Source organism: Schistocerca cancellata, chromosome 5 (genome assembly GCF_023864275.1).
Source record: "Schistocerca cancellata isolate TAMUIC-IGC-003103 chromosome 5, iqSchCanc2.1, whole genome shotgun sequence".
NCBI classification, from domain to species: domain Eukaryota; kingdom Metazoa; phylum Arthropoda; class Insecta; order Orthoptera; family Acrididae; genus Schistocerca; species Schistocerca cancellata.
The window spans coordinates 35,826,091-35,841,077 of record NC_064630.1 but is presented as its reverse complement, the minus strand read 5'-3'; the positions used below and the strand labels follow the sequence as shown (position 1 = coordinate 35,841,077).

The 14,987-nt window shown below is 41.5% G+C and overlaps 1 protein-coding gene across 1 annotated transcript in view; it reads left to right on the top strand.

The window, feature by feature from the left end:
- The window catches only part of LOC126188350 (titin homolog), a 1,721,077-nt gene that overhangs the window by 435,976 nt on the left and 1,270,114 nt on the right, over positions 1-14,987 (top strand). The window contains exons 9-11 of the mRNA XM_049929949.1: positions 211-408; positions 5,188-5,324; positions 12,483-12,638. Of these exons, the coding sequence (XP_049785906.1) occupies positions 211-408; positions 5,188-5,324; positions 12,483-12,638 (491 nt within the window). The remainder of the gene's footprint in view (positions 1-210; positions 409-5,187; positions 5,325-12,482; positions 12,639-14,987) is intronic.

Genomic DNA, 14,987 nt, shown 5'->3' with positions numbered 1-14,987 from the left:
CCATACTAGGAGCGCTTGAGAATCGGGGGCGACCCCCATACTAGCCGAAAAGAGTGAGGTGCAAATAAAGTATTAGGATAAAATCGTAGCTGTGCAACTTATACAGAAAAAAGTTTATGCTAGGAGCAAGAGAATCTCATTTGTAGGTTTACTTTAGAGACGAATGCCGCTGTCTACCAGAGCCTCACGCCTGTTCCCTGCCTGCTGCAGGCTCCTACTCCTGCATCGCGCGCAACTGCATGGGCGAGGCGACGAGCACGGCCGAGCTGACGGTGGAGGACATCCAGAGCCAGCTGAGCGACGAGGAGCGGCTGGCGCTGCTGTCGCACAACCAGGCGCCGCGCTTCATCCGAGGCCTCAAGAGCTGCGACGCGCGCATCGACGAGCCCTTCCGCTTCACCGTCCAAGGTGACCGCCGCCGCGCACCCCTCTGAAACTGTCCCCTGACCGACCGCACTGGCTGCCTGTCCCGCACTCCATCTGAATGCTCCCAGAACAACTCCCAGTCTACTTCATCCCATATAAATACCTTTGTTTCATTTCACTCCTGTCTATTCCCACGCAGCATCTCCATATCGTACTAAAAACATTGTCTAATCCTTTTCCACTAACCTTAATCTCGCAATAATGACACGTAAATTTTTTTCAGTCCGCACCCCTTCATCTGTTTCCAACTAAAATACCATTTCCAATTGCCTCCACAAAGTCTGGCTCCATCGCCACTCCTTCTTGGAGCTGGCCATCTAGTCCCAGATAGAGACTATCTCCATTAGAACCACAGCTCCTTTTTTTTTTAGACAACATAGTTGTGTGGACATAACAGCGATTGGTTTACTTACAATCAATTATTCAAAATTACAGTGACAGTCGCATTATTTATTTCGTCGTCAACCGGTTTCAACCCGCGATGGGGTAATCTTCAGGGCAATTTACACCATTTGGTCGCTCGCTGGAGTCGTCACCCTGCCTGTCCACGGTTGGTAACTATGGCTCCATCGCGGGTTGAAACCAGTTGCCGACAAAATAAATAATGCGATTGTGACAGTCATTTTGAATAATTGATCACAGCTCCTATATCAACATCTTCTGCAGCACAACAACATTATCAACACTGGTCTTATCCTTAAGAAATCATTTAGCATCTTTTAATGTTTTCATTTATCAATTTATTGTATTAATCACCTGAAGATAAGTATCAACAAAAGTAAAACAAGGGCAATGAAATTTAATCGAATTAATTTAGTAGATGCTCAGGTAATTGGGTTGGAAAATGAGATAATAGTAGTAGTAGATGAGTTTTGCAGTTAGAGAACTAAAATGACTGTCGACGCAGGAAGTAGAGAGTATATAAAACGCAGACTTGTAACAGCAAAAATAGCCTTTCTGACGCGCCATGTCACGGATTGCGCGGCCCCTCCCACAGGACGTTCGATTCCCCCCTTGGGCATGGGTGTGTGTGTTGTTCTTGGCAAAAGGTAAATTAAGTTGTGCATAACTCTAGGGACCGATGACCTCAGCAGTTTGGTCCCTTGCGAATTCACACACATTCGAACGTTTGAACATTTGAGCCTTTCTGAATAAAAGAAATTTGTTATCGTCTCATATAAATTTAAGATCTAGTAAGTCTTTCCTAAAGGCATTTGTCTGAAGTGTAGACTTGTAACGAAAGTGACACGTAGATGATAAACGTTGCACACAAGTTTATTTCCGCCCTTCAATCTAATTTCAGTAATCAGTTTTGCAATTCGTGTGCAGCAAGATACGTAGTAGGACATGGATTGATAACATTTTTATAGGCAGTGGTCAGACTGAAAAAATTAAAATGTATCCATTTCTTAACAGACTATCGGATATTCTTCCATAATAGATGGAAATACACAATATAGCACTTTCCAGCCCTCGAGCAAGTAAAAGAAGTGGTATGGGATCAGGTATACGTAGAAAGATATACTAATGTCAAATTCAAATTATTCCATCGTAAATTTGTGTCAATATTTGAAAGTATCTTTCCTAAAACGTTAGCCAGAAATCCATTAAAAAATTAAGCCATGCATAATCAAGGAAATTACAATCTCGTGTAAGAAGATGAGAAAAAATTGTATAAATGCCATTATAAGTTAAGATATGTAGCAGCAGTACAAGTAGGTCATATGGCTCATTTGAAGTAGCAAGAGAATATATTAAAAAATTGCATTCCACAAGACTTTACTCAAACAGAAGTACCACCAACATCCTTCACTAAAATTACTATAATTATGAAAATTGTAAAAGAAGAGAGGCTAATATGGTGTTGATGGAAAAGTTGTTATAACTTAACAGGTAATGTCCCACATGTTAATCATCATAGACACAGGGAATTTTTCCAGAGAGATTAATATACACAGTTTTTAAGCCTTTTCGAAACAAAGTTGATAAGAAAGGCTTAAATAAATATCGTCAATTTTCCTTACAGACATCTTTTTCCTAAATATTTCAAAAATTAATAAATTCAAGAGTATTCTCACATTTACTTAGAAACAATTTACTCAGAATCTCTGTCTGGATTCTAGAAGGGATGTTGATATTTTACTTATACATTCACTCATAAAATATTACAAGCCTAAAATAATAAAATATATAAATTTGGCATCTTTGTGATTCTTCTAGGGCCTTTGATTGTGCAAATCATGTTACACACTTAGAAAAATTCAAGTTTTATGGAACTGATGGTTTTACACACAACTAGTTTGAATCATAACAAACAGGATACAAAAACTTGTGCCAAATAGTTAAAAAATGCTGGAAGGTTAGAAAATTTTAGAGACTGGGAAACAGTCCTATTCCTTATATATGTGAATAACCTTACACTTAACATTCAACAATCAGATTGGCACGTTTTTGGACGATATTAGTGTTATAACAAAGCCCATTAGAGAGAAATTTGCAGAAGGGATTGTTAATGATATTATTCAAAGAATGATTAAGTGGTCTCTGAAAATGGCCTCGCCCTAAATTTTGAGAAAACACACTATATTTAGTTCTGTACGACAAAAAGAGTTATACCAACAACGGATGTAGCACGTGAACAGAAGTCAGTAATTATAGTAGAATGCTCCAATTTTTGGATATAAATATTGACACATAATTGAACTGGAAGAAGCAAATTATTGAGCTTGCCAAAGAATTAAGTTCAGCCTCCTGACATATTTAGCATATTTATAGTCAATAATATCTTAAGGAATAATTTTTTGGGATAACCACTAATTAGAAAGATAGCAGTGGTTGCACAAAAGCGAACAATAACAATAATATGTGATGTTCAGCTGCGGTCGTCATGGAGACACGATCACAATACAGGTTATTCGCTAGTGAAGTTCGTCATAAATAAGCCATCACAATTTAAGAAGAACAATGATGTCCATACCTACAGAAGTAGAGGAAAAAATGACCTTTATTATCCATTATTAATGCTGCGAGTGGCTTAGAAATGAGTTCAATACTTTACAACTAGAGGTTTTTGCCGAATTTCACAATACCATAAAATATCTGACAGTAGGTAGCAACGTAAGTTTTAAATCTAACGTAAAATCATTTCTCCTCGGCAAGTGTTTGTATTCCATGGACGAATTTCTGTTTAGAAACTGGCAGCCTGAAATAAGACTTGTTTTTAAATGTAGTTGCGTGAGTAAAGTAACGCATTCATTAATAGTAAAACTGTGTTTCAAACAGTGTATAAATATCCTGTAAATTGACTCGTTATACATAATTATGATAACGAAATAGTTCAACTTATCTGTGGAACATGTAACTAACTAAGTAACAAAGGAATGTGGGGCTGCAAAATAATCCTGAAGATCAGATGCGTAGATCGGATAACTAATGAGGCAGCACTGAATCGAATCGGGCTAGAAATTAATTTGGGGGGGGGGGAGGTTAAAATTATAGACGGAGACCAAGGTTTGACCACAGCATGTAGTTTCAAACAGATTTAGGTTTCAGCACTCATGCAGAGAAGAAAAGGCTTACACAGGGTAGACTACGGTGTAAAGTTGTATCAAAACAGCCTTCAGACTGAACACTACAACATGGTCGAAGAGCAGATATTTATCCTTATTACTTTCTTCATTATTAATAATTTGATAAAGGTAGTAGGCTGTCTTTAATTTTATTGATGGGGTCTGTTTTTGGTGTTGGTTTCGATCTGGAAATTTTGCCACTTTTGGGGAGATAGCGAGAAATCATTTTTAGAAGATACAGTTGCATCAGTTGAAAGTTTATTTACTCCGCAGACTGTCAGGTTATTTAGTCCCCAAATCAATATTTGCCATCAGCTCTACTGATTGCAGTAGCTTCACCTCCCCACCCTCTAATGACGTTTATTGGAGCGCTGATGTGCCTGCGGAACTGTGTCGACTATATTGACCTTGCTGTCAAGTGAGTGGCGAAAATTCCAATTTGTCTATACTTGTAACTTCTTCTGAACACGATCTCCATACACTGACAAAATATAATTGCGTGATGTGTTTGCGAATGAATGTGCAGACACATTACACTCTTTTGTGGCTCACCTGATCACCCGCAGTAACAACGACTGGATGAAACTGTCCTTCCCATCATCCGTTGTTGAGGGAAGGGCATTTCCCGTAGCCTTATAATCTTGATTATGGCAGGTTTCCTTAGAAACGCTTCATTCATTGTCGATAGAACTTCTGTGTTTTTAGTAACAATAGTTATTTGCGGTTTCTATCTTTCCCCCTTGGGTTGTCCCAATGTCACATATTCCATTTACTCTACCTTTAGAACGAAGAATTTGTCAGCATATAACCGTTGTTTATGAATCTATATACTTTTTCAGTGTAGAAGGCTTTTTCAGTGTATTCCTTTGATCTTCGAATCAACAAGAGCTATATATCTTTCTTGCAGCACTTACAGTATGCTAGCGTATAATTCGTCAAATCCTTCTCTGTCGTCCTTTGCAACACCCACGTTCAACATGTCTGTACAGATGTTGCTACTCAGCCGAAGAACTTAAACGTAGCTCGCTAAGTCTAACGATTTTGAATGCGTATACCCCTGCTTGTTTCATGTGTCATAGTTTTCACTAACACAAGCTCGGAAACTATATTAATGATGCCTAGACAACACTGACAAGTAAGTGTGGAGGCTGCAAGAAACTTGAAAGTTACATTGACGTTTGTTTTGTTGCAGTCACTGTATCCCCGGAGCCGGTGGTCACGTGGTACCGCGACGACGAACTGGTGGCGGATTCCGACCGATACGAGATCATCACGGAGACGCTGGGCACCGTCAACCTCGATATCAAGCGACTCGAGATCGTCGACCAGGTATGGCAGCTTCCTCCGACAATTCGGAGGCAGTCTCGAGAAACGCCAAAGCTTTTTTAACATTTAGTTACGCCTGCACAGCATGCCACGAGTAAACGTTTATAAAAAAACGATATTTTCAATCATTATATTCTTATGAAACTTACTGTCAGATTAAAACTGTGTGCCGGAAAGAAACTCGAACTCGGGACCTTCACTTTCCGGTGTCACGTGCTCTACCGACTGTGCTACCCAAGCTCGACTCAGGACCCGCACTAACACCTTCATTTCTGCCAGCAGTTCATCACTGGGCTACAGCTAGTCTTAACTGTTTGAGCGCCAGCGAAATGCCGTGAGAATTTACCCGAAAGGGCCATGAGCAGTAATTTACATATTTCAGATTTGATCCACTTGGAACACTTCAGTTTTATTATGGTGATATGGTTTCTACAATAGGTTTGTAAATGTTCACCTTAACAACAACGAAATATTAGCATTAAATGTGGTCACCGCAGCTAACCATCAGCCCATTACAAATACAAGTTCGATAGTTGGTGGTTCAACTCTGGTGTACCTTTCTTTTAATTTTCGTGGCATCTCTGGAAACAGTTCTTGCCGCTGTGAGGCACAAAGCCACTTTGCACTCTGAACAGATCCACACCGTTCCGACCAGGGTTTTTCTTGAACTGCGTATTGCACATCTTCTAGATGATCTGCGAGTGGACTGAGGTTTACTACTTTTGTGGCAAATACTTTCGTCTGCGTATGGCTTGCTAGCCTTGGTCTGAGACAACTTATTGTTATGTACAGAGGATGAAGCAGCAGCCTGTGGAACTATTTTTGAAGCCAACGAACTGTTGTACACCTCTCGACGAAAGTCTTTATTGGAGAACTGTTCCATTTCCGTCTCCTTGGGCATAATGAATGCATTTGTTACTCAGCAGTCCACTAAGTGAAAGGGCAATCTCAGCTAACATTTCTCGCTTCTCCTGTCTGTAGCACAGTCTGACTTCAGTCGATCAAAAATATCCACATACTTCATCCGGGAATTGTAATCATTCGACACGAGAGGGCAAGTGATATTCGTTATTGTTCCATCATTCATCCTTCGACTTACTGTGGACACCTCTCATGGTACATGACATATAGAAATCACATTGACTATCCTGTTATCCTTCTGTCTACAGATATATACTCCATTATTGCTTATTCTGTAACTGAATTCCCTTCTCTCAAGTTCCTTTTCCTCCCTGAGTTTCGGCATGTTTTTCCTTCTGGGGTTTATTGTTTCACAAGCGTACAGATCATTGGACTTTAGTTTCTTGAACAGATCATACGATATAAAATAATTTTCCGTATAAACAATGATTCTTTCCATGTAGGTCACTGGTTCAATTTAAAACCACATTCAGTCCTAAACCTACTACAGGAGACTGTGAAACTTTTCCTGTATAAATACAAAATTTCTAGTTGTACGATGATTCATCACATGACATCCACACTTTTTACCCTCTCTTTATACGTTTGTCTCTCACGTACTGTTCGCGAGATGATCTGCCTTTCAATTTAACTATTGCTTCGTCAATAGTTAGATTGTGAAGTTTTGTATAGCAGTTTCGAAATTTCGTGTTCAAATGTTCTAGTAACGCACGTAGTTTGTATAGTTCGTCATAATTTGACTCTTTCTGTCTGTTTACAGGCGTTATCTTCGATATATAATTTCCACCAATGTTTGTATCAGTGCTGCCGTTATCTCTGCAGCTAGGTTTCTTTAGTGATTCCCATGTAAAGATTTACTCCGATAAAAGTTAATATTTCATATTCGTTGCTGCGGACGAAAGATTTGCCTGTCTGTGTTGCATACAAACTGGTTTGAAACACTACTTGGTTTACAAGTGTTTCAACAAAACCTCGGAACATAATGCAACTGGCTTTAGGTTCAGTTTGTTCACGCCATCTTCTCCATCTTCTCGATCAGTTGTAGAATTTTGGAACACGTATTGTGTTCGAGTATAATGACTTTTCTGGAGACTAGAAATCTACTCTGTAGGAATCAGCATGGGTTTCGAAAAAGACGGTCATGTGAAACCCAGCTCGCGCTATTCGTCCACGAGACTCAGAGGGCCATAGACATGGGTTCACAGGTAGATGCCGTGTTTCTTGACTTCCGCAAGGCGTTCGATACAGTTCCCCACAGTCGTTTAATGAACAAAGTAAGAGCATATGGACTATCAGACCAATTGTGTGATTGGATTGAGGAGTTCCTAGATAACAGGACGCAGCATGTTATTCTCAATGGAGAGAAGTCTTCCGAAGTAAGAGTGATTTCAGGTGTGCCGCAGGGGAGTGTCATAGGACCGTTGCTATTCACAATATACATAAATGACCTGGTGGATGACATCGGAAGTTCACTGAGGCTTTTTGCAGATGATGCTGTGGTGTATCGAGAGGTTGTAACAATGGAAAGTTGTACTGAAATGCAGGAGGATCTGCAGCGAATTGACGCATGGTGCAGGGAATGGCAACTGAATCTCAATGTAGACAAGTGTAATGTGCTGCGAATACACAGAAAGATAGATCCTTTATCATTTAGCTACAAAATAGCAGGTCAGCAACTGGAAGCAGTTAATACCATAAATTATCTGGGAGTACGCATTAGGAGTGATTTAAAATGGAATGATCATATAATGTTGATCGTCGGTAAAGCAGATGCCAGACTGAGATTCATTGGAAGAATCCTAAGGAAATGCAATCCGAAAACAAAGGAAGTAGGTTACAGTACGCTTGTTCGCCCACTGCTTGAATACTGCTCAGCAGTGTGGGATCCGTACCAGATAGGGTTGATACAAGACATAGAGAAGATCCAACGGAGAGCAGCGCGCTTCGTTACAGGATCATTTAGTAATCGCGAAAGCGTTACGGAGATGATAGATAGACTCCAGTGGAAGACTCTGCAGGAGAGACGCTCAGTAGCTCGGTACAGGCTTTTGTCAAAGTTTCGAGAACATACCTTCACCGAAGAGTCAAGCAGTATATTGCTCCCTCCTACGTATATCTCGCGAAGAGACCATGAGGATAAAATCAGAGAGATTAGAGCCCACACAGAGGCATACCGACAATCCTTCTTTCCACGAACAATACGAGACTGGAATAGAAGGGAAAACCGATAGAGGTACTGAAGGTACCCTCCGCCACACACCGTCAGGTGGCTTGCGGAGTATGGATGTAGATGTAGATGTAGATAATGGAACTTGGGCAAGATTTGTTTGTCGGCTCCAGCGACTTGTTGATGGACTTGCCAGTGTCACCGCACTGTTTTCACTCGTTTCATCACGTTCAGTGTTATCCTCAGAGTCACTAATGCTCGACACACACAGCTCTGAACAAGTTTAGGACTTTCACAGTCTGCAGAGAATGTCGGGTCATTGTCATCACTTTCATCGCTGTCAACACTGTCGTCACTAGAAGTAACTTCATAAACTAATATTCGATTTCCTCTGTCATTCTTTTTTGGTGAGACTTACTGGATGGAGAAGAAGGGGAGTGGTTAGCGCCACTAATCACACAGAAATTCGTCTGTGAAGCATGGAAAATTCTATTCGAATAAAAAGTAATATTACTTGTAAACTTATGGAAGGTCAGCACATAAATATAAACAATTACTTACCAAAAATAGGCGTATAAGGAAGAGCTACAGGCACAAATGCAATACACTTCCACAAACAAGACCAACAATCCGTGAAATATCTACTCGTGTCGCAATTACGCGGCAGAAGTGCTGCACTGTGATTCTCCTGCTACGAGGGCAGTTCAATAAGTAATGCAACACATTTTTTTTCTCGGCCTATTTTGGTTGAAAAAACCGGAAATTTCTTGTGGAATATTTTCAAACATTCCCGCTTCGTCTCGTATAGTTTCATTGACTTACGACAGGTGGCAGCGCTGTACGGAGCTGTTAAAATGGCGTCTGTAACGGATGTGCGTTGCAAACAACGGGCAGTGATCGAGTTTCTTTTGGCGGAAAACCAGGGCATCTCAGATATTCATAGGCGCTTGCAGAATGTCTACGGTGATTTGGCAATGGACAAAAGCACGGTGAGTCGTTGGCCAAAGCGTGTGTCATCATCGCCGCAAGGTCAAGCAAGACTGTCTGATCTCCCGCGTGCGGGCCGGCCGTGCACAGCTGTGACTCCTGCAATGGTGGAGAGTGCGAACACACTCGTGCTACTCTTCAGAAATTGAAGAAACGACTTCAGCGTGTTCGTAGGCACAAAAATCTGAATGAACTTCTCCTTCTTCATGACAACGCAAGACCTCACACAAGTCTTCGCACCCGAGAGGAGCTCACAAAACTTCAGTGGACTGTTCTTCCTCATGCACCTTACAGCCCCGATCTCACACCGTCGGATTTCCATATGTTTGGCCCAATGAAGGACGCAATCCGTGGGAGGCACTACGCGGATGATGAAAAAGTTATTGATGCAGTACGACGTTAGCTCCGACATCGACCAGTGGAATTGTACCGTGCAGGCATACAGGCCCTCACTTCAAGGTGGCGTAAGGCCGTAGCATTGAATGGAGATTACGTTGAAAAATAGTGTTGTGTAGCTAAAAGATTGGGGAATAACCTAGTGTATTTCAATGCTGAATAAAACAACCCCTGTTTCAGAAAAAAAATGTGTTGCATTACTTATTGAACTGCCCTCGTATCTACTGAAACTTTAGTCAACCGTAATTAGTTGCTTAGTTGAGAGAACTATCGCCTCTCAGCGGTAAACTGAGAAAAAATGTGTGGTTAGCCACAGTGACCACCGTCCTCTCAGAGCGTCTACATATTTGGTAGGCTGTAACGATGCCCACCTGCAAAGAGTTAACTGATGGAGGCAAAAATCTTAATAAAGGAGCAGCCTTCCAGTCGCTCTAGTGCTGAGTAGATACAGTGTTGCGGACAATGCAATCCGTTTCCACCCGTCACCGTCCATTGCCAAACTGGACGGGCTGACAGGGGTTGGAGAACGACAACGAAACGAGACATGGAAAAACATGTCATGGTTTTCACCAACGATTTACTGGCCTCTCTCCTTACGATATAAAAGGATTAATCTCCGTACTGTCATACAACAGCGTATGTAAATGGAATTCACCCTGCGCCATGTTGAAATGTTCCACACGGCAGTTACATGCTTCTGATGGTGATGTCGGTGATAAAAGAATAAGAACACGCCGCAGCTGAAGAATGTCCACATATTTTAGGAGTAGATTCGTTTCTATTTTAGTATAGCTTCGGACATCTGCTGTAAACCAAGTGTATGTAGACTGGTGTGAGCATAAACAGAAAACGTTCAAAACCTAGAAGAAGGCTGGTTTGGCAAACGAGTCACTTTAGTGTTGCTGCATCTTTCGTAATGACATTTAAGCAGAGTCTTGGGCTCCTGACACATGTCGTGTCGTGTAAGCATCGGATCTCTGAAGCGTTGTAGGATCTTTTGTGATCACTTTATAAGTTCTATGTGACGCTGTTCTGTTTGCTGATATCTTCGAAACTTTCTGTTGCGTATGTCTCCTTCCTACTTTCCATCAACATAGTCTTCATGCATTCTAATCACTTATAACAATGTTATAAGTTGTTTTCAGAATTTTTCTAGAGTTAAGCGTGTCCATAGTCTAAAAGGTAAAACCGCAAAGTCGCCCCTCTACAATTTTTTTTCTTATTGTATGTCAAGGACCTTGCGGAACCGAGCGTTCAAAACTTTCCCATGCCAGACGTCTGCAGATTATATTACTAGTATATAATTTTTTGTATTTGCTTGGAACTGTAGACTTCTTTCCTTACGTACCTCTGTTCCATCCTTCGGTCTTCATTCTTATCTTAAAAGCGGAGGCCTTCTTAGACTATTGCTGAGCTAGTTCATACACGCTCTCATTGCCCGCTTCGGTCCCTATTTTCAAGATCAAAGGTATGGGGGTAGGTATACAAATTAAGTTTGCCTATTACTCTAAGTCAGGTAAAGATCAACGAGATGTCAGAAGCTGCTTCTTATGAAACGCCAGCATCAGTCTTCATCAGTTCCTTCAATGTATGTATCATCGTGTCTCAAGCCACGGTATTATGTCAGGCGCTGTTTAGACGCCCGTTGAGTTTATCATCTATCTTTTCACTCCACCGAACAACATTTTACAAATTTGTCACTTTTTTGATATGAAGAGCTGTTGTACAAAGATTCTACAATGTAAACTCAAAATACTCTTTCTCTAAACTATGCTGTAGATCTACACATCCCTTATGCCGTTATTGATATTTTTCGTTCACTTTTCACTTTAATTTGGCAGTGCATTTCCTAAAAGTATTCTGTTTATTTTTTTAAGAATGGTTTTTGATGCAAGAAAAAGAAGTAAATAAAAGTTATAGTTAACTCAGCGAGTCTTTTAAATTCGCTATAAGGGAAAAGATAATCTTAAATAAATTCAAATAGGCCTACTGTCACCTATGACTTAACTACGCATTGAAATTTTGATCTTTTGTCTTACAAAGGCAGTATCTTTGAAACAGTCTTAGCGAATGTACGGATCGAGGTGGCGCAATGGCTAGCACACTGGACTCACGTCCGGGAGGACGACGGTTCAAACCCGCGTCGGTCCACCCTGATTTGGGTTTTCCATGATTTCCCTAAATCGCTTCAGTCAAATGCCGGGATGGTTCCTTTGAAAGGGCACGGTCGACTTCCTTGCACGTCCTTCCCTAATCAGGTGGGACCGATGACCTCGCTGTCTAGACCCCTCACCAAATCAATCTGTGAATGTATGATACTCAACCTGAATGCCGTGAACAGCTGAGCAACAATATGGAGCCGGCCGATATGGCCGAGCGGTTCCAGGCGCTACAGCAGTTCGAATCCTGCCTCGGGCATGGATGTGTGTGATATCCTTAGGTTACTTAGGTTTAAGTAGTTCTAAGTTCTAGGAGACTGATGATCTCAGAAGTTAAGTCCCATAGTGCTCAGAGCCATTTTTGAACAATATTGACTCAGGTGACAGTTGCTTATTAACTCAGTGGACAGGCATATAGCTCTTAACATATCGTAGGTGTATTCATAGAGCTGCAGGACGTAACTGTGAACTGTTGATCGAAATTTAGAGACTTGAGTGTGCTGTCTCTTTCAAACTTCTTTCCTGTTCCAGGCTGAGTGGAAGTGCGTCGCATCGAACGACTTCGGGCACAGCGTGACGTCCTGTTTCCTGAAGCTGGTAATTCCGAAACACTACAAGAAGCCGCGCTTCCTCGAATGTCTGAGGGCCATATTATCCGAAGAGGGCGCCGTCAATCTGGAATGCAAGGTGAGGGCCGAGAAGTATAATATTATATCTATCTTTTGGTTTCTGCTCTGTAAAGGCAACTACAACTTAAAAATCTTCGTTGATCCATTAAGCCGGCCGAAGTGGCCGTGCGCTTAAAGGCGCTGCAGTCTGGAACCGCAAGACCGCTACGGTCGCCGGTTCGAATCCTGCCTCGGGCATGGATGTTTGTGATGTCTTTAGGTTAGTTAGGTTTAACTAGTTCTAAGTTCTAGGGGACTAATGACCTCAGCAGTTGAGTCCCATAGTGCTCAGAGCCATTTGAACCATTTTTTTGATCCATTAAGGACCGTGGGACAACGACTGGCATGTATTCCTTGATGCAATAATTTACCAACAGCCGTATGTATTGTAGGAATTTATTTTATGAACTTCTTATATGGTACGAGTTTCGGCATTACACTGATGCCATCTTCAGGCCCCATATGTCATAGTCGTATAATCGCTATACACGGAGGGAGCCATACAACTGGAACTGTGAATGAAATTGTTATGGAACAGCTCTTGGTGGCCAGGCGACACAGTCTGTGCGATTTCGATGGGTAGTGTTTCATATCCGCCATACAGCCAAGACCTGGCTCCCTGTGATTGTCATGCCTTTGCTCGCACGAACCACTGGCTATGAGGACAGCATTAAGGCACAGACAACAAGGTGCAAACCAGCGCAGAGAATTGACAGCGGTATTGGAAAGTTGGTAGAAGGCTACGACAAATATCTAAATCAGAGACGCGACTGTGTAGAGACATATCTGCAAGGTGTACCTAGATGTTGCTAATAAAACCGTTTTGGATTCCACTGTGTTTTTAATTTCGCGAAAAATGATATCTCGGTAAAAGTAGTCCTCGTATATATCTTCACTCGTTACGCGTTCTACAGGTTCGCTTTCTTCATGGGCTCTGTGGAATGCAATGAATGACTTAACGAATGGATGAAAATAAATTTTAATGATAGGAGTGATGTCGCTTCGCTCGTTTTCAAGCAGTCATATTTTACGATGAATTTCTTAACATTGTCGTGCTTTTCAACAGCCTACACATTTCGATTCATATTACACATGAAGTACCAACACTGAATCTTGAAACTTTGGCCTCTGAGGAGACGGTAGCATCGTCTATTTACTTTGCGTTTAATGCTGGTAAAATATAGTCTTATGAAATCGTCACAGCATTAATAATCATTCTGTAAATGGGTCCTCCCACGGTTGCTGGGCACAACCGTAACTATGAAATTTATTTCGCTAAGGACCTTTTCCCGTATCACAGATGTGCTGTCAATCTACACAATTAAAAGCTGGATGTGATTCTGTGGAACAACGTCGTTGCTGTAAGTTCAAAGGATCTCTGTTTCAGTGAGTTACAGTCGTTGTGACAAAGGGTAATATCGTTGGGCACGTAAGCGTCTTACATCAAAAGAAAAGATCCACAATAAATACACTGTCTGACAAAAAAAGTGAAGCATCCAGAAGATATGGTCGGATAATTTCGTACACGGACACAACATCAGTGGGCATGTAAACAATCAGAGGTGCAAATGTCTGTGGCAGGTAGAACGGCACAACAGTGCATTAGTGTTGTTCGCGTTTTCATCTACGTCTACATCTACAGGGATACTCTGCAAATCACATTTAAGTGCCTGGCAGAGGGTTCATCGAACCACCTTCACAATTCTGTATTATTGCAATGACGTATAGCGGGCAGAAAGAACGAAGACCTTTCCGTACGAGCTCTGATTTTCATTATTTTATCGTGGTGATCGTTTCTCCCTATGTAGGTCGGTGTCAACAAAATATTTTCGCATTCGGAGGAGAAAGTTGGTGACTGGAATTTCGTAAGAAGATGCCGTCGCAACGAAAAACGCCTTTCTTTTGATGATGTCCAGCCCAAATCCTGTATCATTTCAGTGACACACTGTCTCCTATATTTCGCGATAATACGAAACGTGCTGCCTTCTTTGAGCTTTTTCGATGTTCTCCGTCAGTCCTATCTGGTAAGGATCCCACACCGCGCAGCAGTATTCTAATAGAATACTGTCTAAGAGAATAGTGTTGTTACCGGGTGTGGCAGGGTACGTAAGAGGTGTGAACGGCTTCAGATGTTAAGTGACCCTTGTAAATGACACAGGGGTGCCTCATGTTTGTATGAAGCAGCATTATCAGCACTTGACACAGTTTGAAAGGGAGGTCGTTGTGGATCTCAATTTGGCCAGCTGGTCCAGTCGTGCGATATGCAGATTTCTTGGGCATTTCTAAGTAAAAGAGGAAAGATGTTGGACTGCTTGAGAAGTGACGGCAGGTGTTCTCGTTTTCAAGGTTCCGGTCGAGCTCATCTGTC